Source organism: Echeneis naucrates, chromosome 8, assembly GCF_900963305.1.
Source record: "Echeneis naucrates chromosome 8, fEcheNa1.1, whole genome shotgun sequence".
NCBI lineage: Eukaryota > Metazoa > Chordata > Actinopteri > Carangiformes > Echeneidae > Echeneis > Echeneis naucrates.
The window spans coordinates 314742-338927 of NC_042518.1; the positions used below are offsets into that span (position 1 = coordinate 314742).

Here is a 24186-nt window from a genome sequence, read left to right on the forward strand (position 1 = left end):
TAGATTTTCAGTGGAGTCGTGTCAGTAGCCCGCCCCCCAATCTCCTCTAGATGGGAGCATCATTTAAAAAGCATGTTTGGGTTCACTGGGGACTCTAAACTGTCCATTGGTCTGTCTGTCTCTGTGATGGACTGGAGACCTGTCCAGGCTGACCCCGCCCCTCGCCCAGAGTGAGCTGGGATTGGCTCCAGAAACAGATCAGAGGAGAAGATGGATGAACCTCATGTTGTGTTGAAGACTGGAAACTAGAGACTGAGACCATAAACGTTTACTGAGGAGGAGGAGGGACATTTTCCCATAGACTGCAGTACGGTCTGACTCCTCCACTCTCAGACCTTTAACCTGATTTCCCCCCCTCTCGGTGGTATCAGTGCTGATTGTTTTCTTTGTTTATCTCTCTCCATTCAGTTACCTCTGTGTGAACAGCTTCACCTCGCCTCATTCCAGCCTTTGTCAAAGCTCAGTCCTTCTCACAGAGGCTTGTCTTTCATCGCCATGGCCCGGAACAATCCACACAGAGAACTAATCAAATCGACTCCCCCCAACGCTCGGGGTGACCAAACCTGTTTCTACACCCGTTTCCTGACCTTGTGTGCTCTGTGGCTCGCTGCCAATTTGAAGTGTCACAGCTTGACAAGCTGATGACAGCTTGGCTTGAGAAGCCAAGCTGTCAAGAAGCAAACAAGAGACTCAGCTGGTCTCTGAAAACCTGGTCCGGCTTAGATCAGCGGCCAAAACACAGATTGATTGTCCTGTACAGGTGTGTGAGCTGTGCAAAAAAACATCTACCTGCAGAACTCGATTCCAAAAGTCAGCAAACAGCAGCCTGACACCTTTAATAAGACGATGATGAATTGTAAGTGAATATTTCAGAATCTGTTCACACACATTTCACTCTGACGAATCCTTCAGCTCTGTTAAAAAAGTTTAGACCCAAAGTTAACTCCGACATTTCCAGACATTGCATTATATGAACAGCTGGTTGTTTTAAAAAAGTATTTTTATTAAAAAAGCACATGCCCAGTTTTTTTTATTTATCGGAGCAATTTTCACATCACTGAGCTCGCTCAAGTCAATACGTTAAATGAGGTACTTTTATTTTATTTGTTCAGCACATATCAGAGTAACTGAAAGTGCTAAAGAGAGGATTTGTAAGAAAGTTTTCCATTATTTACCAAACATTAAAATAAATGACAATAAATACAAAAAGCTCCATACTGAGATGAATAATAGTAATAAACCTCAGAACAACAAGAACTGTGACTCATTCATATCAAATAAAATCATAAACTGAGTGTTTTTAATCTCTCCTGGAGGCTCCTGGACACATTTCACTTCTTGGCTGCCTCTTGGTGGTGAAATGATGTCTCTGCTACTCTTCTGAGTCAATGAAACGTGTTTCTTCCTCAGTCAGAGTAGTTTATCAGAGTCGAGGTTTTCATGTGTTTTATTTGTGTAGCTGAGAAAGAGCTGTATATTTCTCAGTTTAATTTCAGGTTAAACAATCCATAAACATTCTGCAGTAGATTAAAAACTGTCTTAGATTTAATCAAATAAATGTAAAGCATCTGATTGGTCAGTAAAACTGAAACTGGAGCCACACAAACAATGTCAGACATTTTTATTTCGGTTTCAGAATACAGACGTTCATATTCTGTCTAATTGGTGGAGAGGACTTCCTTCAGAAGTGACGTTGATCTGAAGGATGAAAAGAAAACTGAATCAGAGGATTAAGCAGCTGGAAGCTTGAGGCCTCAAGATGGCGCCACAACTCTGCAACATGCTGTGAAGTCTTTTCTTCAATTATGTTCATTTTTACCAGCTCCAACTTCCTTTTTGTTGATTTAACTGTTGTAAATATACATTTTTTTACATTTAATGAAAAAATTTGTAAATTATTTTTAAATCGGAAAGCACAGAGCTTTAAGTCTTTCTGCTGCTGAGGCTGCTGTCCCGGCGGGAGGACGAGCAGTTGGAGGAGTTCCTGCTGTTGTCCACCTGAGATCACCGAAGCAGGACCGGCAGATACTTTTCATCAGTATTCAGGTTCTTGATGCTTCAGTCTGGGATGTTGTTGTTGTTGCTGTTTATTCATGTTTAAATGTGTTCATGTAAACACACACAGTCTGAATATTCAAATGATGGTGACAAAGTCAACAGACACACACACGTTTCAGTTCATCAGACATTTTATTTGTGCGTTTCTGAGAACGGTTGTTTTTCTGTTGTGTCGTCTTGTCGTCTCACTGTCTCTCCTCAGTTTTGGAGGTGACTTCTTCACCGTCAACAGTTTCTTTAGTGACGATCAGAACTTTACGAGTTGTGGTGGAGGACGCACTGCAGGGTATCACAACACAACTGGTCAGTTCATTTCAACATTATATTTAAATTTAAGTTACCAAATTTGATTGTAACGAACAAAGCTCTGATCCCTCCTGATCCCTCTCTGATCCCTCTCTGATCCCTCCTGATCCCTCCTGATCCCTCTCTGATCCCTCTCTGATCCCTCCTGATCCCTCCTGATCCCTCCTGATCCCTCTCTGATCCCTCTCTGATCCCTCCTGATCCCTCCTGATCCCTCCTGATCCCTCTCTGATCCCTCTCTGATCCCTCCTGATCCCTCCTGATCCCTCCTGATCCCTCCTGATCCCTCTCTGATCCCTCTCTGATCCCTCCTGATCCCTCCTGATCCCTCCTGATCCCTCTCTGATCCCTCTCTGATCCCTCTCTGATCCCTCCTGATCCCTCCTGATCCCTCCTGATCCCTCTCTGATCCCTCTCTGATCCCAGTGCAGACCGTTGGACTCACGTCATCAGCTCTCCGTCCAGCAGCCTCCTGTACTCGGTGATCTCCATCTCCAGCCTGGTTTTGGTGTCCAGCAGAATCTGGTACTCGTGTCCCTGCCTCTCCAGGTCGGCCCTCAGCTGAGCCAGCTGCTCCTCCAGGGAGGACACCTGTCTCTGGTAGCTCGCCAACATGGCAGCGTATCTGCTCTGGGTGTCGGCGAGGGATCCCTCCAGAGACGCTTTCTGACGGGGAGAAGAAACAGCGTCAGAAGATTCACAGACTGATGATTCAAACAGAGCAGAAACCAGGACCTGGTCCAAACCCACCATGCTGAGCTGAGCCTGGAGCTCGATCTCCAGACTCTGCAGAGAGCGTTTGACCTCCGTGACCTCAGAGCGAGACGACTGGAGAGACTCTGTGCTCACTGCGACCTCCTTGTTGAGCTCATCAGACTAAAAAGACCAAACAGGAGAGAAAAGCATCTGATTTAGCATCTGAAGAGACACTTCCTGTGGACTGAAGGAGATGAAATCAACTTTATTACTGTTCATTCTTTTGCCTTCAGGTTCCCACAATGCTTTGCTGTGATAGGCTCACCTTGGCCTGGAACCAGGACTCCAGGTCTCTGCGGTTCTTGGCAGCCACAGTCTCGTAGTGTTCTCTGATTCCGGCCATGACGGTAGACAGGTCCTGCTGAGGAGCGGCATCCACCTCCACGTTGACCTGACCCCCCATGTGGGCTCGGAGAACCAGCAGGTCCTGCAGGAAGACACGCCCACATCAGCAAAGAAGTGTAATGACGAGAAACAGTCATTGTGTAAAATGGCCTCCTGCCAACCTCCTCGTGGTTCTTCTTGAGCTGGATCAGCTCATCCTTCAGAGCCTCGATCTGCATCTCCAGGTCAGACCTTCCCAGAGTCAGCTCATCCAGAACTCTCCTCAGCCCGACAATGTCGGCCTCCACACCCTGACGCATGGCCAGCTCGTTCTCATACCTGCACAGCAGCATCACACACATCAGCTGACTGAACCAACCAGGATTTATGCTAAGCTAAGCTAACTAGCCATCTGAATATACCACAGAGACAAAAACATGAATGCTGCAGTTTCTGAAACTGCAGAATTCCAACACTCACTTGACCCTGAAGTCGTCAGCAGCCAGTTTGGCGTTATCAATGGCGAGGTACAGGGATCCATTAGTCTGGGTGGCGTCTAAGATCTGGAAGCAGAAGGAGCTCTGAGTTAACTTGGCTTCAAGAAAAATCTGTTCCTGTTTGACATTACTGACAAATTTCCTCTTAGGGTTTTTAGTGGTTGACTGTTCTCATGCAAAACCAGGTCTGGAGTCCGAGTCTGGTCTGGTTTGGGTGTGTCCTGACTGCAGCAGGAGTCAGGACAGAGGACACACAGCTTTTGTTCACATGAGCTCAGTTTCCAGACTCTCACCTGGTCCTGCAGGCCACTGATGACGGCCTTGAAGCCAGTGCAGTCGTGGGCCTCGGGTTTGGTCTTATTCTCCAGGAATTGCCTGATCTTCAGCTCCAGATCGGCGTTGGCCTTCTCCAGGTTGCGGACCTTGTCCAGGTAGGACGCCAGCCGGTCGTTCAGGTTCTGCATGGCCATCTTCTTGTTGTCGGAGATGTCGATTGCGTCAGCCAGGTTGAAGCTGCCTGCTGTGGTGACTCCGGCTGCAGATGCAGAAGAGAAGCTTCGGGGAGCACTCATACTGGAGATGCGGACCCCGGAGCCTCCGGCGCCGCCGTACACGCTGGGGGCCCTCAGGGACCCGAGACGGTTTCCACTGGAGAAGGTGACGGAGCGAGAGTAGGAGGCCATGGTGGAGGAGGTTACCTGCTCTGAATGGAGAGGAGGGAATGCAGCAGAGGTTGAACTCAGCTCCTTTTATGCCTCTTTAAAATGAGGAAGTGGTTGAGTGTCCGGCCCCCACCAGTGGCCTCAGGGCCTGATGACAAAGAGCCGAGACCCCCCCCCACCCGAAGAATGTCAGCAATTTAAAGTGGCAGCCTGTTGCTCAACAGCAGATCTGAATGTTTGTACTGTGCTATCTTCTCTGACAACTGATCTAATCAGAACTAATCTGCATTTCAAACCCTCGACCCTCTTCAGTCTCCAGCTGGATTCCTCTGCAGGTCCAGACCAGCATACAGACAACATGCAGACCCCCCTCCTTTTGTTGTGTAACCAAACAGTGAAATGCCTCTGAGCAGCTCACTGTGATGGAGACTTTCAGTCTGAAGTTTGGTGGAAAAAGATCCAATTTCATCAATGATATATTTATGTGGATGTTTATTTTCATGTTTTAATGAATCATTCCATTTAATTGGTGGAGCCTCAAACCATTCAAATGCTTTTTTCACATCTCAAAATAGTTTCTGAATAGTTTATGAAGATCCAGATCAATCTGGTTCAGAAAATCCGTCACTGTGTCAGCTACAGCCATTTAGTAGCCAAGAAACAAACAGAGCTCTGATCAAAGGTCAGTCCAATCTATTTTTTAAATTCAGATTCTGATCCGTTTGTCTTTACTCGGATGTGTTTTTCTTTTAGTTGCTGTTGCTTTCAGAATCACTCTGACTCTAAAACCAGTTTGTGTTTTGACTATCGGGCTGGTCGTCAGCGCTCGTCATGGTAACACCCTTTAATCAGCTGACTTCAGCTTTGAGGTCGTTTGTGTTTCAGTAAAACAGTTTTGGAAAATTAAATGGACCTGAATTTTAAAGTTGGAGACTTTCAAAACATCAGTTTTTGTTCAGTTAATTTTTTGTAGTTGAAACACATTTTAAAAATATGGTAATATATTTTGATGTTAATATTGTTGAGATATCTGTTCAGCTCAGCCATTCATTATTAACTTATTTACTTTTAAAAAAAGAAACAAGAGACAACTTTTATTTTGAAGCACGTCAGCAGACTTTTATTTTTTTGTAAGCAGTGAGGACTTCCTCTCCTTGTCGGGGCTCAGGGTACCTCGGTGATGGTCTCCTTGGAGCTCACCACCCTCCCGTCCACCAGCTCCTCAACGACTGTGATCATCATCTGTTTGGTGTTGGTGGTGGAGGACTTGGCCGAGGAAGAATTGCTGGAGGCGGCCGTGGCCGAGGAGGACGATGACTTGTTGGAGGCGGCCGTGGCCAAAGACGATGACTTGCTGGATGCAGACGTGGCCAAAGACGATGACTTGCTGGATGCAGACGTGGCCAAAGACGATGACTTGCCAAAGGCGGAGGAGGATGAGACTCTGCAGGAGAAAGATGATGATCAGAATAAAATAAAATGTTGATCTTGTGGTAATTTATTGGCTTTGTCGCTCCATTTTGCTCTCACCTGCTGGATGCCTCTCCGTCCAGCAGCCTCCTGTACTCGGCGATCTCCAACTCCAGCCTGGTCTTGATGTCCAGCAGCGTCTGGTACTCCTGTCCCTGCCTCTCCAGGTCGGCCCTCAGCTGCACCAGCTGCTCCTCCAGCATCAGGACCTGGTTCTGGAAGCCTTCCAGCTGCATGGCGTACCGGTTCTGAGTCTCGGCCAGCGACGCCTCCACACCGGCTTTCTGTGGGGAACGGAGGGGGGCTCAGTGTTTTGGGAGACGAGCTGTTGATAGAGGATGGAAGGAGATCGTGCTCACCATGCTGAGCTGTGACTGCAGCTCAATCTCCAGACCCTGCAGAGTTCGTTTCAGGTCTGTGAGCTCCGACTTGGACATCTTGACGCTTTCTGTGCCGGCAGCGACTTCTTTGTTCAGAGTCTCCATCTGTTGACAGAAAAGACAACAACTGAGAAACTGAGGACCTCGGGACCTGACCCCCCAGAGCCACAGCACTTCAGACTGTCACCTTGGACTGGAACCAGGACTCCAGCTCTCTGCGGCTCTTTGCAGCAACGGCCTCGTAGTGCTCTCTGATCTCCTCCATGATCCTGGTCAGGTCTTCCTGAGGAGGAGCGTCCACCTCCACGTTCACCTGACCACTCATCTGAGTTCTCATGGCCATCAGCTCCTGCAGACCGGGGACAAGGAGACACAGATTCAGGACTAAAACCTTCATCTGACACCAACAAACTTGGTTTCACTAAGACTGGATTTTTTTTATCTCACTTCCTCTGTCGAATCAGGACACTCACCTCCTCGTGGTTCTTCTTCAGGAAGATCAGCTCCTCCTTCAGACCTTCGATCTGCATCTCCAGGTCGGTCCTGGCCAGAGTCAGATCGTCCAGGATTCTCCTCAGTCCGGCGATGTCGGCCTCCACTGACTGACGCATGGCCAGCTCGTTCTCATACCTGACAAACAAAAAAAGGCTCAGCTGATGATGGAGACACTTCTTGTGGCGATCACTGGCAGGTTTCTAACTCACTTGACCCTGAAGTCATCGGCCGCCAGCTTTGCATTATCGATGGACAGGTAGATGGCCCCGTTGATCTTGGTAGCTTCCAGGATCTGGAAGACGGAAGAGGAAGAAGATGCAGTGAAGACAGGGAACAGCAACTTTGTGTTCAGAGGTCAAAGGTCATTGAGTCATTGAGGCATTGAGGCCTACCTTGCCCTGCAGCTCTGCAATGGTGACGAAGAAGGCACTGTAGTCTCTGGATGAGGGGGCGGTCTTACTCTCCAGAAACGTTTTGATCCTCAGCTCCAGCTCAGCGTTGGCTCCCTCAAGCATGTGGACCTTCTCCAGGTAGGCAGCCAGACGGTCGTTCAGGTTCTGCATGGCGGCCTTGTCATTGATAGAGAAGTCCACGTCACCACCGAATCCGAATCCTGCACCTGCACCTGCACCTCCACCTCCACCTCCTCCACTGCTAAACATGAAGCTATAGCCAGCTCCACCACCACCACCGCGACTGCCGCCGCCGCCGTACATGGACATGAGGGAGCCACCAGAGGAGCCGGAGGAGATCCGGACCGTTCTGCCACCAGCACCTCCATACATGGAGAGACTGCTGCCCTTGCTGCCGCCACCACTGCTGGAGTATCTGTAGGAGAGGGCCATGATGTCTGCGATGAGGTGAAAATGAGGCTCTGCTTCAGCCGAGACGAAGAAGTGAAGCGCTCTGAGCGAGCGGCAGATTTTTTATAGTGTTCGATGAGTTTATGGGGGGGCTCCTCTTCGTGTTTAACAGCCTCTTGGCTCAGAGCGGGAAGCTTCATTAGCTGTGGGTGTGCTGAGAAAGGTGGACCCCACCCATCACCTGAACAGGCACCTTCTGATCTTCGTCAATGTGTAATTGGGCGAGTCCAGACGACAACGACACTTAGAGAAAACCGCAAACATCCAGTATCCACCTGTTTGATCAGGAGGATCTCTGTCAGTTCAAAGTGAAAATCCACAAGGATCCTCAGACCTGGACCTGATTTAATCTGTCTCCAAAATGCAGACTAATCAGACCAAGTCTGGTCCCCTCTGGTGAGGTGCTCCTGTAGTGGGACTGTCCAGTGGGCAGGTATGGCCCTCCTGATGAACCCCCCTCATTGACTCCAGTTGGTGGCAGAGACACCGAAGGTCCAGGTCGGGTTCCTGCATCTCTGATGACAGCAGCTGAATCAGCAGACTTACTCAGTTGGATCCAGCTCAAACATTTCTATAAAACTTTTGCCGTTAACTGTTTTTTCTGCTCTGTGTTTGGGTGTAGCACTTTCTTCTCACCGTCACGCCGCCCGGAGGGAAACGACTGCTCAAGGCAGCGCCCACGCCCATAAATTCATAGAGATAATCATTTTATTTCGGCTGGATGTTTGATTCCGATCCAAAGGTGAAGGACTGACATGACGACTAACATTTACATCTTCACAAAACACCCTCAAACGCAACTGTTGTTTGTGTGACTTGCATCCTTTTAATCGTTACACACAAACGACAACATCCATCACTGCTTGTGCTATTTCCAGTGTGTTTGTGTTTGTTGTGTGAATTTGCCGCACAGGTCAAAATGATGAACATGTTTTTAATCCCCATCAGGCACCTGGGCAGATTGTTCAGCTCCAAGTCTCTTTATGTGTAGTACAGCAGCAAGTGACAACTTTTCTTTCATGGGCTAAGGAAGCTAATAAAGCTAATGATGCTAAAGAAGCTAAGCTCTGAAAGCTCTAAAAATGGAGACGTCCATAAAAATCTTCCTCATTCAGCAGAAAAGCTTCTTCACTTTGTCACAGCAGCTTTTTATCCTTCTTGTCTCTTCTGGCTCTGACAGATGATTCATATCACTTTTTTAATCTTTTGGGGAATTTTAGTGTCACGTTTGTCCCTCAAGGCCACCGTAGAAAAGGTTTCTGCAGGATTAGGATTAGAGGAAGGTTTGGGTGTTATGACTAGAGACACATGAGCATGAGCTCGTCCAGAAAATAACCTGTAGTGACCCCGCCCCCCCAACACACACACACACCCAGGGACCTGCTAAACTGGATCAAATTCCCTTCATCATCAGCTTCACCTAAACCTCCGCCTGCAGCACAGTAGTTAATAACAGGCGCAACCTGATTCAGTGGGCGGGGCTTATATAACCCAGTGTGGTCTGCAGGTAACAACAGGTGTCGCTCTGTCACATTATGGAAGTTGGACGTTTTAAAAATTTAGAAAAAGCAAACGTGAAAAAATTTTTCTCCTCAACTGTAAAATTCACATTTCTGGAGAAAAGAAAATCAGACTCTTCTGACCTTTGACCTCTGCATCTCCAACACGTCACGGTCACGGTAACCAGGTGACACATCAGTAAGTTCTGGTCTGAGGGGTCAAGAAGAAAACGTGGACTCTGCAGCTGCAGAAACACTTTTGATTCAGAAGCATGAACACATCAGAGACGTTTTGATCTGTTCGTGTTAAACATCTCATGCTGTTTGATGCGGTCTGATATGATCTGTGTAGCTACAGGTGTGGTGGGCGGGGCTTCTACCTGCTCATCCACCTGACAGCAAAGAATCAGAAAAACCTCACGTTTATCTTCTGTTGTCGTATTTCATGAAGATTTTGAACAAGATCACATGAAACTGGTGCGTTTTTGAAACCAGCAGGTTCTTCGTCTTCGTGCTCGTCTTCTTCAGCCTGAGGACGAAGAGTTGACACCTGAATTCTTCCTTCATTGCTGCCGGGCTCCACTCCTTCACATAAATCTGCCTCTTTCAGTCACTCATCAAATTGTCCGGATGCCGTTCAGCTGGAGTTCAGCTGAATGTCCTCCTTCACTGTGATAGAAAGCATTTATTATTTTAATGCAACTGGTACATGTTGCACAACTGAGGACACACACACAATAGAGCCTGACAACTGATCTATTCTATTCATCTACAGCCAATTTTCTGGAGCTGACAGTCCGTTTATTTGTTCTTTCTATTCAAACCACAGCAGGCTGACAGTAAAAAACTTCCCTTTTGGAATAAACTGATGACGTGATGTTTATTTCGTTCAATCCAGATTTTCTGCGACTGGGAGTGTTTTTGGAATGGCAACAGTTTCATTAGCTCAGATTAAAAGCGACGCCAAAGATTCACTGGAATTCACTAAGTGCCTCACACAATGTTTGTGTGTGTTGTGTTCAGGCATGTTGTCATTGGTATTTCCCACAGACCTGTTGGAACAGAACCTTCAATAAAAACACACATACACACTCTCTGTGTCCATCTCATGGGGCTGAATGTTTTTATGCTTCCTGAAGGAGCAGCCTTTATCCCATCATGCATTTTGCTCCCAGTGTTGGTGATGCGGGATGACAAGGCTCAGATGGAAATCAGGTCAGAAACAGTCGGTTCATTTGTCAAACTTTAGTAAACGAAATCAAACTGAAGAATGACTCACCTGTTCAGGTGTTATTGAGGCATGGCCTCTTTGATTGACATGTGCATCTGGGTCTGTAAGTTTCTGCAGTTTCAGGAGGATTCTGTCTCTGCTGATTTCGTCATCTGTTATCTGTGATGAGACTCTAAACAAACCTGTAAAACAGCTTCAAGAAATATCTGTCCTCGTACTTCAGACTTCATGTGGACTCTGTGTTGAATACAGAGGCTCTTTGTCTCTACAGACTGTCTGACCTTTGACCTTTACACCTCTCAGGCCCATGACTTCATTAACTCCATCCACAGACTGGTTTGAAGGGCCATGTGGTCTAAAGGTGAACCAGCGTTCTGGACTTCTGGGACGGACAGATCTACATCATGACATTTAACTGCTGAGCTTCGTTAGCAGATTTAACGGTCAGTTTTACGTTTCAGCTTCAGAGTCTCCGTCAGTCCAGAACCATCTGAGGACTCTGCTGGTTCGACAGTCTGCCTCAGACTGAAGGATCAGTGAGTTAGTGTCTTTGATCAAAACTTGCTGTTTACTTTATAAAAATACAGTTTTATTATTTAAAAAAATGAAACACATCAAACTGATGAACTTTATTTTCATTTAATGAACCAGATTTAATATTTAAGAGAACATAAAAGTCAGAATAACACAATTCACCCACAGGTTCAAAAAGAAGCTGGTCATCCAAAATGACTGATAGACAAATTAGAAGGACTTCAAATGTCAGCTGACATCATGAAGGAGGATTTGAAGTATTAAAGCGTGACAGTTGTTAGACGTGTGTGATGTCATCAAGGCCCTCGTCGCTCATCACTGCAGCAGCCAACCAGTGATGGACGAGAGGACATGTGACTGCAAAGGAAGACAGAGAGCAGATTAAACCAACAGCCTGAGGAGGGTTTCTGTTTGTTGTTGTTGTTTTTCTCACCTGCAGCCTGTTGTTGATGTTGGTGGGATCTCTGATTTAGTTTTTGTCTCTCCTGACTCTTCTCTCTTCCCGCCGCTGAGATCGACAGCGCTGCCATTTTACAGACACTGATTCGCTCTTTGTTGCGTCCAGCTCCACTGCCGGAGCTTCTGATTGGCCGGTTGCTGCTGCTGATGACCCTTCCCCCCGTGCTTTTGGTCCATCCTGATCCAGAGGAGCGGCTCATCCTCCCTTCAGCTCTGTTACTGATCCTGTCGTTGCTTCCGGGACCGCCTGGTTGTCCTGACCTCCCGCCGCTGCTCCTGCGTCCAACAGTGGGGCTGTAAACGGGTTTCCATTCGCTGCTGCTGATTCTGTCGCTGCCAGATGAGCTGCAGAGCCTCCCTCCGCTCCCTGTGCTCTTACTGCGCCTGACAACAGCGGAGGAGGTGAGCCACTCGCCGCTGCCAGTGCTGCTGAAACTTGGTCCACTTCCTGTGCGAATCCTTGGTGGACTGATAACTTGGACATCGTTAGCAGCGACTGTGTCTGTGCTGCTAGCTCTGCTCAAACGTCCTGGACTCCCCCCATAAACTCTCCACTCGCCGCTCCCAAACCTTCCAGTCTGACTCCTTCTGCTGCTGGAACTTCCTTTTTCTGGCTGTGTGTTCACTGACAGACTCCGTTCAGTGTCTGCACCTGATGAACGTCCACCTATCAGGCTGCTCATCCACCTCGGACCGGCACTACGAATCATCCGATCGACACTTCCCGCCCCCGGTCCAGCTTCCAGAGGACTGTCTTCACACTTTGTCTTCACTCCGCTGTCCCCTCTGCTCATATATTCAAGACTTCCTCCAGAACCCAGGCAGTTTCTGGTCCTGCCTGTGTCTGCTGGACTTCCTTTGTTTCCTCCACTTGGAGGAGTTCCAGCAGCATCCAGGCTACTTTTACGTCTCAGACTTCCTCCATAAACCAACCACTCTCCACTCCCAAACCGGCCCACAGAGTACGTGGTCCCTGATGGGTTTTCTTCCATCCCTGTCCTGGATGTGCTCGTTCTTCTATGTCCCAGACTCCCTCCATAAACCCTCAGCTGTCTGCCTGGTCCGACTGCTCCCTGTCCTTTAGCAGCATCATGTCTGAGCATCCCTGAAGATTCAGGAGCCGTTCCTCCTGAAGTACTGGCATGGTCCTTACTCTGTCTCTGGTCTTCTGAGCTGGACCAACCTGAACCTGAACTCTGGACCTCCTTGTTATCGTCTTTGTTCCAGTCTTTGGGACTTTTCAGGCTGCTGAACCCAAACTTTTCTTCTTTGACTGCGATGATACCAAAACCTTCAGACTCCGAACCTCCAATACTACTGTTCAGTTGAGGGACAGTTGGAATGACTCCACGTCCTTCTTCACAATTAAATGATCCAAACAACAAATGTTCCTCATCGCTCTTTGAGACAATGTCTTCTGGGAGACTTTGTTGTCGCAAAGATGTCGATGGACCTTTGTCTTTTGTTGAGAGGAAGTATTTCTCCACCGGCCTCACAGGTGAAGCTGCCTCAGTGAGACTTAGACATGCGTCCTCGTCCTCGTCTTTCTCATACGGACTCAAACTTGTCTCTGACTCATTTGGTTCAAAATATATTTCTGGGTCATTTGAGCACAGAAGTGAATCCGGACTTTTAATGTGGTCCTCTGGATCCACTGGGCAAAAAACTTGGTTTGTTAATGTTAAGAAAAATTTTGTCTCCAGTGGACCTGATTCTGGACTCAGACTGGTTTTTGTTGGGCTCAGGAATACGTCTGTTTTTATTGGACTTAGGTCTTCGGTATCCAAGGAGCTCAAAGCCAGACCAGAATCTGCCAGACTTGTAGGTATTTTTGACTCTTTGGTCTCCAATGAAGCTTTTTGATCTTCTAGATTCAGATTGTCCATCAGGGACAACTTCACCTCAATGACCACCATGTCAGCATCCCTCCAGTGGTTCTGGTTCCTGACTACATTCCCAGATGGAGGCGTGGCCTCTGAGTCTGGATCCTCCTTTACTTCTCTGTCTCTGTCCTTTTGGTTCATCAGGATCACCGGACTGCAGACTTCATCCTGGACCTTTTCAGACCTCCAGCAGCTGGTTTCACCTCCAGCAGGCTCCATCTTTACGGACTGTGCAGGATCTGGTTTCTCTTGTTGGACGGAGCCATCAGCTTCTTTGTCTGAACCCAGACTGGTCTGATCCACATGGATGGAGTTCCTCTCGATCTGTTCAAGAAGAGATCTGGTTCTCATGTTCTCAGAGTTGTGGAATTTGTCAGTCGGTGTTATAATTGATGTCGTTGTTGAGTTCTCTCCATCTTCACTGTGGACTCTGATTGGCTGATTAACAGGATTTGTCCATCTGTGGACTCCAGCGATCTGGACTCTGACACCTCTCTCTGGACTACACAGGGACATCAGAGCTGGTTTGGAGTTCAAGAGATGACTGAAGACTCTGTCAGGATATATAAAGACAAAATGAGTGTGAGATAAATGATCAGGAACGTTTCTTTTCCTGGTTTAAACAGCGAACTGGACCGTGGTCCCGGACCCGTCTGGATCAGATGTTAAGGTCCTGAAGAGTTTTTGTTGGGTTTCCATTATTGTCGTACCTCTCTGGGCTCGGTCCGTCCAGCAGCCTCTGGTAGTCCTGGATCTCGGTCTCCAGCCTGAAGGTGACGTCCAGCAGGATGTGAAGGCCTTCAGCCAGCTCAGCTGCAGCCTGGACCACCGTGTCCACGTCTACACAGAGACTGTCTGCTCTCTGTTGCAGGACATTCAGCTGCAGGACGAAGAACTCATCCTGGTTCTGAGCAGATTCCTCCAGCAGGACGTTCTACAGGCAGAGAGATGATGTTTCACAACCATTTAAAAAACCTCTGACTGTAAATCAGACTTCATCAGACCCAAATGAACCGACTCTGGAGTTAATCATTTCTACAGAGGTGCTGCGAGGAATGGAAATGATCATGATAATGTTGTTAGTTAATTCTTTAGTTTATTTTTTAAGTCTTGGATCAAAAAGTATTCTTGGTGACTGATGATGTCGCAGAAGTTGTGATATTTCTTCATCTTTGGTGCCACCTGGTGGTCGGAGCAACGACCTGCTGGAGCTGTTGCTTGATGTTTGAATGTCCTGAGTGAAGTTCAAATCTTAATCATGTGATCTTGAGCTTAACGCTGAGCAGCGAAACCCCATTGATTTCAATCAAGTTGTGTCGGAGGATTGTGTGTCATTCTTTTTTGGTCTTTATGTCTCACCAGGATCTGCAGTCCAGTCAGCTCCTCCTCCAGACTCACTACCGTCCTCCTCAGGTCCACCAGCTCGGCCTCTGCAGGGTCAAAGGTCACCAGAGATGAACTCAACCCGGGTACCTGAAAACAACACACCAGAGCTGTCGGTTTACATCACAGAAATACAAGTGTGTTTCCTTTATGTCAAAATAAGAGCGTGCTGTGTTCAGTCCACCTGAGCCTTGGACTTGCGGTTGTTCTGGTTCTTGTTGAGGCCCGTCAGACTGATCTGTCTCAGGCGGTCCAGCTGCTGGATCAGGTCTGATGATTCACTTCTCTGCATCCCTATAGCCACACCCCCCCACACCTGGGCCAGGAGACCCTGTCTGTCCTGCACAGGTGGACAGGATACATGACGAAGCTGCAGGTGATGCGTCTGATTCCAGGAGAGGGTTCTTTACCTGTTGGTGCCAAATCTGCAGCTCCATCAGTCGTTGTGTTCGGTCGCTGAACTGACTCTGCAGCTCTGGCAGTCTGTGGACCTTTAGCTCCGCCTCCCGCTGTCTCAGGATGGTGAGCTCCGCCTCCAGACGGTGACGAACCTCACACTCCTTTTCACACCTGTCCACACAGCAGAGGATGATGGGATATGTCTGCACACACTCTGTACACTTGCTGGGTTGTGTGTTGAAGGTGTGTGGATCTACTTGGTGTGGAAATCGAAGATGGTGAGTTCTGCAGCGAGCAGCCGTAGCTTCACCTGAGCCTGGGCCGAGAGACATCCACTGATCTGAGAGAGAGGGAGGGAGGGGGGGAGAGAGGGAGAGAGAGAGAGAGAGAGAGAGAGAGGGAAGGAGGGGGGGAGAGAGAGAGAGGGAGAGAGAGAAGGAGAGAGAGAGAGAGAGAGAGAGGGAAGGAGGGGGGAGAGAGGGAGAGAGAGAGGGAGAGCGAGAAGGAGAGAGAGAGAGAGAGGGGAAGGGAGGGGGAGGAGAGAGAGAGAGAGAGAGGGAAGGAGGGGGGAGAGAGAGAGAGGGAGAGAGAGAAGGAGAGAGAGAGAGAGAGAGAGAGAGAGAGAGGGAAGGGGGGGGAGAGAGAGAGAGAGAGGGAGAGAGGAGGGAGGAGGAAGGAGGGAGAGAGAGAGAGGGAAGGAGGGGGGAGAGAGAGAGGGAGAGCGAGAAGGAGAGAGAGAGAGAGAGAGAGAGAGAGAGGGAAGGAGGGGGGAGAGAGAGAGAGAGAGAGAGGAAGGAGGGGGGAGGAGAGGGAGAGAGAGGGAAGGAGGGGAGAGAGAGAGGAGAGAGGGGAGGAGGGGGGAGGAGAGAGAGAGAGAGAGAGAGAGAGAGAGAGGGAAGGAGGGGGGAGAGAGAGGGAGAGAGAGAGAGAGAGAGAAGGAGGGGGAGAGAGAGAGAGAGGTGAGAGAGAGAAGGAGGGGGGAGGGAGAGAGAGAGGTGGGGGGCGGTCCTCTCGGCTCACCTGGTCCTGCAGCAGGGACACCGTCCTCAGGTGTCCGTCCAGCTCCTTCAGGTCTTTGGTACACTTCCTGTCCAAGCTCCTCCTGGAGCTGATGCTCCAGCCTCTGATTGGCTGCTTCAAGACACTGAATCTGCATCAACCAATGAGAGTTGGCTCATTGCTCCTCACCTTATTGGCTCTTACAGGTTCAGCTGAAGGGATTTTTACTCTCCTGATGTTTGTAGAATTTGACTTTGTTCATTGAAGAATAAAAAAGAAGAGGAAACATAAATCTGAGTCTGTGATCATTTCTGCTGAATCAAAGCTTTATGTTTTCCTTCCTTCCTTCCTTTGAAACAAGAAGTTTCATTTTAGTTTTTCACTTCATCCGAAAAACAATTGTATTTCCTTTTGCTCTTCTCACAGCAATCATCATCATCTCGTCCTCCTCAGGTCTTACCTGCTGCAGGTACGAAGCCAGGGCCGCTCTCTCTGCGGACAAACAGAAGCCTGCAGCTGCAGCAGTCGGGGGTCCAGGTCCACGATGGACCCGGTTCCTCAGGGATTCTTGCCTGCACAGAGAAGCTCCCACAGCGTCATGTCATCTGCTCACCAGAGAATAAAATGTCTCCGTTCTCCAGAGCAGGTTCCAGCAGGAAGCGGCCCTGCCCCGAATTCACTGCAAGTCAGGTCGGTGTTCACTTGTTCTGAGGCAGTTCTGTCACCTGAAGGCAAAGAAACTCACCACTGATGACTGCTGAGTGAAGCCGGGACCGGACCGACCAGACCGGACCGGGAGCAGGACCTGGACCAAGACAGGACTGGAACCGGACCAGGACCGGGACCAAAACCAGGGACTGGTATCAGACCAGACCGGGACCAAAACCAGGACTGGGACCGACTACAGGACCGGACAAACCGGGACCAAAACCAGGACTGGATCCGGACCAGGACCGGACAAAAACCAGGACCGGACCCGGACCAGGACCGGGACCAAAACCAGGACTGGTCCAGACCAGACAAACCAGGACCAGACTGGGACCAGACCGGGACCAAGACCAGGACTGGAACCGGACCAGGACAGGGACCAAAACCAGGACTGGGACCAGACCTGTACCAATCCTGGGACAAGACCGGGACCAAGATCAGGACTGGAACCGCACCAGGACCGGGACCAAAACCAGGACTGGTATCAGACCAGACCGGGACCAAAACCAGGACTTGAGACCAGAACCGGACCGGGAGCAGACCTGGACCAAGACCAGGACTGGAACCGGACCAGGACCGTGCGACCAAAACCAGGACCGTACACTGGACCAGGACCGGGACCAAAACCAGGACTGGTACCAGACCAGACCAAACCAGGACCAGACTGGGACCAGCCGGGACCAAGACCAGGACTGGAACCGACCAGGACAGGTGACCAAAACCAGGACTGGGACCAGACCAGGACCGGGACCAGACCTGGACCATCCTGGACAAGACCGGTGACCAAGACCAGGACGGAACCAGACCAGGACCGGGAGCAGACCTGGACCAAAACCAGGACTGGTACCGGACAGGACCGGGACCAAAACCAGGACTGGTACCAGACCAGACCAAACCAGGACCAGACCTGGGACCAGACCGGGCCAAGACCAGGACTGGAACGGACCAGGACCAGGACCAAAACCAGGACTGGGACAGACCAGGACCGGGACCAGACCTGGACCATCCTGGGACAAAGACCGGGACCAAGACCAGACTGGAACCGGACCAGGACCCGGGACCAAAACCATGGACTGGACCAGACCAGGACCGGGACCAGACCTGGACCATCCTGGGACAAGACCGGGACCAAGACCAGGACTGGAACCAGACCAGGACCGGGAGCAGACCTGGACCAAGACCAGGACTGGGACCAGACCAGACCAAACCAGGACCAGACTTGGACAAGACTGGGACCAACACCAGGACTGGAACTGGACCAGGACTGGGACCGGGACCAGACCAAACCAGGACCAGGACCGGGACCAAGACCAGGACTGTTTTAACAGACTTTTCATCACACTGATGTTTTTATTCTTTGACTGAAGGAACTGTTTGTCCGGTTCCGGCCCAAACCAGTAGGAGTCGCTGCAGGATTGTCGGCTCATCTGATATCAGCACACGAAGCAGAACCGACAGCCAATCAGAGCCGCTCTTTATTGGAGGCGGCGCATGCGCACAGCAGCTGTGCTAACCGCGCTAGTTGCCGCTGGACTTTTAGAGGCTTCCTGCAGGTTTCTGAGGATCCGGACTTTCCCTGCAGGTCCGGTCCAAATGGAAAAACCCCGAGACCCGGTGAGTCCGGACACGTGTGCGCGCCTGCCGGGAGCACGCGCACTTCACTCCTTTGTTGACTTCCAGTGAGAGGAAGTGAACACCAGACTCCGTTAAGAAAACGGCTGATTTCAGCTGCCGGTCAGGTTCGGTCCGACATCCATCATCTGATGGATTTTCTTTATTCTGTTAATTCCGGATCGGCCCAAACACCAAGACGGAACCTGCCGAACTCAGACGTTTATCATTGTTTTCCACGTTTTCTTCCAAACTCCGCAAGACTAATCCGGTGAAATGAGTCTCTTCTCTTGTGCTGACAAAGACTCCAGTTTCCTTCACCGACTCTTTACACAGATTTTAAAACTCATTCGGCTCTAAATTCTGCTTTATTCCGACCTGAATCCGGTTCAGTCTCTCTCCGCACTGCAGTATTTCTGACTCTCCATTCGAACCTGTGTGAGGACAGGGTCACCTGAGGGGGCGTGGCCACACACCGATTCATCCTCCTACAGGAATCCAGGTGGACTGGGTTAGATCCTGTGGAGAAAGCAGTTGACCTTTGACCTTGACAGTGTTGTTTCCTGTTAAATGTTAGGGTAAAACTTAAATAACTTTTTTATTTATTTGTCATCAAAGTTTGTCAGATTTCTGGACCTGCTGAACCCCGGACAGTCATTCCCTCTCTCAGGTCCTGGTTCAGGGGCAAGATCAGACGGCTCTGAGCCCAATAAGAGGAGGACGTCCAATGACGGACAGGTGATCTAACTGTCCCCGCCTCCCCTCCTCAGGCCGAGCGTCTGTCCAGGAAGCGCCGGACTCGTTTGGGATGTTGGACGGTCTGGAAGAGGATCGGAGCAGCTGCAGCACTGAGTCCAGCGGCGGGAGCGGAGCGTCCAGTCCAGGAGGACAAGCGAGGACGAAGAGTTAGGTGGAGGAGGAGGAGGAGGAGGGGGGGGGGGGCTGACGCAACTCACCCCCACCTCCTCCTCCTCCTCCTCCTTGACATCATCAAGACCAACGGACAGGTGTACACCTAATCCTGACGGGAAGGCGGGAATGGGTCAGCGTGATACACAACAGCTTCACACCAACACATCGACCACCCACACAGAAACACACAGTGAATGTTTGTGTTTGTGCTTGTTTGTGTCTCTCAGCGACCTGTGAGATGTGCGGAATGGTGGGAGTCCGAGACGCTTTCTACAGTAAAAACCAAACGCTTCATGCAGCGTCTCCTGCTCCAGAAGTTACTCCTCCAACTCCAAGAAGGCCAGCATCCTCGCCGAGACTGCAGGTACACAACAGACCTGACAACCTCCAGGGCAGCAGTGTTGTTGTCTTTCATCTGAATTTCCTCCTTCTCTCTTAAAGGGGAAGCCGCCCACCAAAAAGGCCAAAGTTCTCCAGAAACAGCCGCTGATGACCAAACTGGCAGCGTACACTCAGCAGCACGCCAACCAGCATGGCGTGAAGAAGAGCGGTGAGTCCACACCGACCAGGGATTAGCTTCAGGAACAACAGGTCAGTCCAGCCAATCAGCAAAGAGGATCAGGTCCAATCAGGAGAGAGGATCAGGTCTGATCAGGGCCAGAAGAGGGTTCACTGCAGACAGTAAAGTGTGTTTGTGTGTGTTATGTGTTTTGTGCAGTTCCTGCAGAGGTGTTTGACTGGGGTCGTTACCTTGGAGATGGCGATGTGACAGGAGCGCCAGTCAGCTGCTTCAAACATGTGGGTGACTCACACACACACATTAACGCAAACTAACACACAGGCTCCTGCTCCTTCAACAGAACTTTACTTTACTTTACTTAAAAAAAAAGAAGGTCCAGACCATTAAAGACAGATGAAAGATAAACCATCAGACTGTCCGCTGATGTGTTGTTTTCTTCTTGTGTTGTTGTGACGTCGTGTCCTCAGGTCCCCATGGGGAGGTCGTGGGGCGACATCAGTGAAGTAGTTCGAGTTGAAGTCCCAAACACAGGACTGTGGACTCCCCATGAAGGTTTACTGGATAGCTGGCATCATTAAACTGGGCTGGTACACACACACACAGACGCACACAGGTTTTGCCACATTAGGTTTGTTATGTTACAAAGCGTGTGGTATGTGTGCAGGTTTTAAAGCCCTGTTGCGTTACGAAGGTTTCGATGGCGACTCCACCAGAGACTTCTGGTTGAACTTGGTGCGTCCCCGATATCCACCCGGTCGGGCTGGTGTTGCAGCTGGAGGGGAAACCGCTGGTCCCCCCTCAGAGTGAGTCCCCGAGACCACCAGACCAGAACCAGAGCTTAAAGGATTGAATTATCACGCACGGGTTCTGCTCTTCTGATTGGCTGAAGATGTTCGTGCGTTTGTTTTTCAGCCATCCTGCACAGAATCTCCAACTGGAAAACTTTCCTGATCAAAAGACTGACGGGATCCAAAACTCTTCCACCAGACTTCACTACCAAGGTCACACACACACACACACACACAGAAATCTGAACCTTCACTTCCTGTCATCAAGGTGTGCTGATGTTTGGGATAAAAAAAAGTGGGCGGAGCCAGCATGAGCTTTGAATAAGTTCAGATTGTCTCTCTTGGAAAGAGCCATCCTCCCCTGTCCCACCTGTCCTGAATGTCCCACCTGTCAGAGCCTCCAGAGATCTGACGATGTTTCAGTGTCCACAGGACTTCCTCCTGACTAAGACTTTGTCCTCCAGGTGCAGGAGAGCATGCAGTTCCCCTTTAAGAAGCAGATGAGGCTGGAGGTTGTGGACAAGACTCACCTGTGTAGGACTCGGGTTGCTCTGGTGGAACGGTGGGACAGCTGCAGCTCAGGGGCAGCTCCTCAGCCCAGACAGTGAGATGACATCATGACCTTGTGCGTTTCTGTGCCGGTGGATCGGCGGCCGTCTCCGACTGGTGTCGAGGAGTGTGATGACGGGACGGACGACTTTTGTGTCACATGTACAGTACCACTGATCCACAGCATCGGCTGGTCTCGGTCCATCGGACACCGCTTCAAACGTTCAGGTGAGTCCGCACCAGAAGAGCCCAGCGTGTCAGTCCTGTCAGACCGGGATCCCACAGGTGCAGGTTCACCTGGAGTCACTCAGTCTGTTCTGTTTCAGATGTTGTCCAAGAAGCTGGACGGTCAGGTGGATGCTCAGGACAGCTTTTGCTAAGGTGAGGACAACCCTTCCGTTCTCGTCTGTTTCAGTCGCCACCCCGCAGGTGAGGCCTGGATCGGCCAATCAGAATCAGTGATGTCAGAGTAGGTGTAGAGCTTTGATCCTGTGGTGTCTCCTCTCCACCCAATCCAGGTGAGGGAGGTGGATCAGAGTGGCCTCTGTTTGACGGACGGATGAAGGGAGGCCATCGACCCTCTGAACCTGTCCGCCATCTGCGTGGCCACCGTCAGGAAGGTGAGTGCCGCTGGCCCTGACAGCCAATCACATCACAGCTCTGTGACAATGATTCAAAAAAAAAAAAAAGAGAGCAAAACTGTGGAGACTCTTGTTAGCTCGTCATGCTAAACAGCTGCAGCCAGCCTCCTCCTGCAGGTCCTGGCTGATGGCTACCTGATGATCGGGATCGACGGCTCAGAGCAGCAGACGGTTCAGATTGGTTCTGTTATCACTCAACTTCTCCCTCCATCTTTCCCGCCGGGTTCTGTGAGAATCACAGCATTGAGCTGACTCCACCCAGAGAGTAACGCTGCACGCCACAGAAGCTGAGAGAGCTGTACGGAGGCCTGCAGGTGACTTTAATCTCTGTGTCTCAGGTTACACCACCTGCCCTTCAGATGGTTCGAGTACCTGAAGGGAGACCAAGTCAGTGGCTGCTCCAGTGAACCTCTTCAACAGGTGAGACCTGGACAGGCGACGCTCACGGAGGAGAAGTTGCCTGAGTTTATTTTGCTGACAGAATAAAGAGCTGATTTTTTCAACATTAATGAGCAGAACCTCCTGATCAGATAAAGATAGAAACGACCCAAACACCATGAGAGGAACTTTCTTTGGAGAAGGAAACATCAGAGTGAGTTGTAGTTGGTTTCCTACTTTCCTGATACAGAGAACAGAGTCTGAACCGAGTCAGTGATCCAAATTAGCTGAATATGCTGATCATCTTCAGGATGTCCCCAATCACGGGTTCCGTCTGGTATGAAGCTGGAGGCCGTTGACCTCATGGAGCCTCGGCTGGTTGTGGTTGCCACGGTGACACGTATTGTCCACCGGTTTGCTACGGATACACTTTGATGGGCTGGGAGAATGAGTACGACCAGTGGGTGGACTGTGAGTCACTCTGACCTGTACCCCGGTCGGCTGGTGTCAGCTGACTGGATACCAACTGCAGCCTCCTGCCGTTAACGCAGGTAACACGCTCAACCTGAAGTCCAGGTCACCTCGTGGTCAGCGGCGTCTTCCTCCACTCATCAAGCTTCTTCATGTGTTTTTTCAGGTTCCAGAGATCTTCAGTCAGCAGCATGCAAACGAGGAAGAATGCTCCTAGCAGTACAAAGGACAGAAGAAGACGTGAGTCCAACAGATTTAATTCATTCATTCAGCCACTGACTACCTGGTTACCACGGACACCCGTCAGTGGGTGGGGCCTGTCAGGTGAACTTTGGTCCTGAGTTGATGCTGAAGCAGAAAAATGGTCAGGGGTCAGCAGAGACTCTCTTCAGCTTTGTTCCACAGAGAGGAAGTTTGCCCCTTGCCAAGCGACATGTCAGTCCTCTCTGTGCCATGGTACTGGTGTCCCCAGGAACCTATCAGAGGACGAGAACGAGACTCCGCCATATTACCCATCACCCCCTACTCCCGCCTCAGCAGCTCAGCCCCTCTCTGCCGACCTGGAGAGCAGCCCTAACGCGGGGGGGTGGCGCAGGTATTTGTGACTTCATGAACAGATGTTTGTATCACTGGCCTGAATCGTTTTTTAATTCCAGATCTGATCCTGGTGCAGAAACGTCCTCTTTAACTTTAACAGTGTGGCTCAGTTCTCAGCAGCGTTTCCTGTTTCTGCAGGTTTGCTGATTAAAGAGGAGAACACAGAAGGAACACAGTTACGTTCTGAACGGACTGAAACTGAGACCAACGGATCCTCTGGAGATTTCTTCACCACCCAGGACCAGCAGTAGGCCCATCCATCCTTCTCTTCTCTTTCAGCCTCCTGACGTCTACTCAGATGAAATCTGTTGTTTTTCGATCAGACTCAAAACGATTTTTAGCTGTAGGAACGTGTTGGTGTCCGGTCGTCCTTTCCCTCCTCAGTTTTCCGTCTTTCATCCTCTCAGTCACAGAAATCCAGGCTTTGTTGGAAGCTTGTTGATGTAGCTTCCATTCAGCACAGCGAGGCCTGACGGCTAACGCAGTTGTCACTACTAACAAAAACCAGATTAATGAGAGCTGGACCGGTCTGCAACAGGCTACCAAAACAGTCTACGAGCTGGCTGGCCTGCTAGATTTACCACCAACGAATAAAAGTTGGCTCGAGGTGCGAATTTAAAATATTTAGGTTTTTTGACCTTAAAACAAATGAATATAATGAAAGAATATGGAAGTAATTTTTAATATGTATAATTATCATTTCCAGCAGCTTTAGATCTCCTGTTGGTCCAAATGCCGTAAATATTCAGTTTATTAATGAGAGCACATGAGAACAAAGCTAATTCACGTGCTAAACAGAATAAAACCTTTATT

At 49.7% G+C, this 24186-nt stretch overlaps 3 protein-coding genes and 1 pseudogene across 9 annotated transcripts in view; 2 read left to right on the plus strand and 2 right to left on the minus strand.

Moving 5' to 3' along the window:
* LOC115048190 (zinc finger protein 260) overlaps positions 1-24186 on the plus strand; it is a 144209-nt gene that overhangs the window by 19006 nt on the left and 101017 nt on the right. The gene's annotated exons all lie outside the window — the stretch shown is intronic.
* Positions 1667-4688, minus strand: LOC115048195 (keratin, type I cytoskeletal 13-like). Of its 6 annotated transcripts, XM_029509535.1 has the most exons (8): positions 4235-4688; positions 3925-4007; positions 3627-3783; positions 3386-3547; positions 3115-3240; positions 2810-3030; positions 2274-2337; positions 1909-1998 (listed from the first exon to the last, which is right to left on the minus strand). In XM_029509535.1, the coding sequence occupies exons 1-8, from the start codon at positions 4622-4624 to the stop codon at positions 1924-1926; spliced, it is 1278 nt and encodes a 425-aa protein (XP_029365395.1). In that variant the 5' UTR covers positions 4625-4688; the 3' UTR covers positions 1909-1923. The 6 variants fall into 6 exon arrangements, with proteins under 6 accessions (XP_029365394.1, XP_029365395.1, XP_029365399.1 ...); XM_029509534.1 differs by lacking the exons at positions 1909-1998; positions 2274-2337 and adding an exon at positions 1667-1877 and having other exon boundaries at positions 2819-3030; XM_029509539.1 differs by lacking the exon at positions 1909-1998 and having other exon boundaries at positions 2172-2337; positions 2819-3030; positions 4235-4687.
* LOC115048191 (keratin, type I cytoskeletal 13-like) lies at positions 5702-9859 on the minus strand. 2 transcript variants are annotated; one of them, XM_029509529.1, is made up of 8 exons: positions 9455-9859; positions 7341-8326; positions 7158-7240; positions 6927-7083; positions 6641-6802; positions 6433-6558; positions 6134-6357; positions 5702-6047 (listed from the first exon to the last, which is right to left on the minus strand). In XM_029509529.1, exons 2-8 carry the CDS (start codon positions 7791-7793, stop codon positions 5768-5770), a joined length of 1485 nt encoding a protein of 494 aa, XP_029365389.1. In that variant the 5' UTR covers positions 7794-8326; positions 9455-9859; the 3' UTR covers positions 5702-5767. The 2 variants fall into 2 exon arrangements, with proteins under 2 accessions (XP_029365389.1, XP_029365388.1); XM_029509528.1 differs by having other exon boundaries at positions 7341-9070.
* On the plus strand, positions 18398-22351 carry LOC115046959 (MBT domain-containing protein 1-like; annotated as a pseudogene).

Excerpts from the sequence above, each read along its gene's own strand:
- LOC115048195 (XM_029509534.1), bottom strand. The coding sequence starts at position 4,624 with ATGGCCTCCTACTCTCGCTCCGTCACCTTCTCCAGTGGAAACCGTCTC. Across the intron at positions 3,548-3,626 it reads TCAAGAAGAACCACGAGGAG|GACCTGCTGGTTCTCCGAGC; the intron begins GTTGGCAGGAGG and ends GTCTTCCTGCAG. Across the intron at positions 3,031-3,114 it reads TCCAGGCTCAGCTCAGCATG|AAAGCGTCTCTGGAGGGATC; the intron begins GTGGGTTTGGAC and ends TCTCCCCGTCAG.
- LOC115048191 (XM_029509529.1), bottom strand. The coding sequence starts at position 7,793 with ATGGCCCTCTCCTACAGATACTCCAGCAGTGGTGGCGGCAGCAAGGGC. Across the intron at positions 7,241-7,340 it reads TTGCAGAGCTGCAGGGCAAG|ATCCTGGAAGCTACCAAGAT; the intron begins GTAGGCCTCAAT and ends TCCGTCTTCCAG. Across the intron at positions 6,358-6,432 it reads TGCAGTCACAGCTCAGCATG|AAAGCCGGTGTGGAGGCGTC; the intron begins GTGAGCACGATC and ends CGTTCCCCACAG.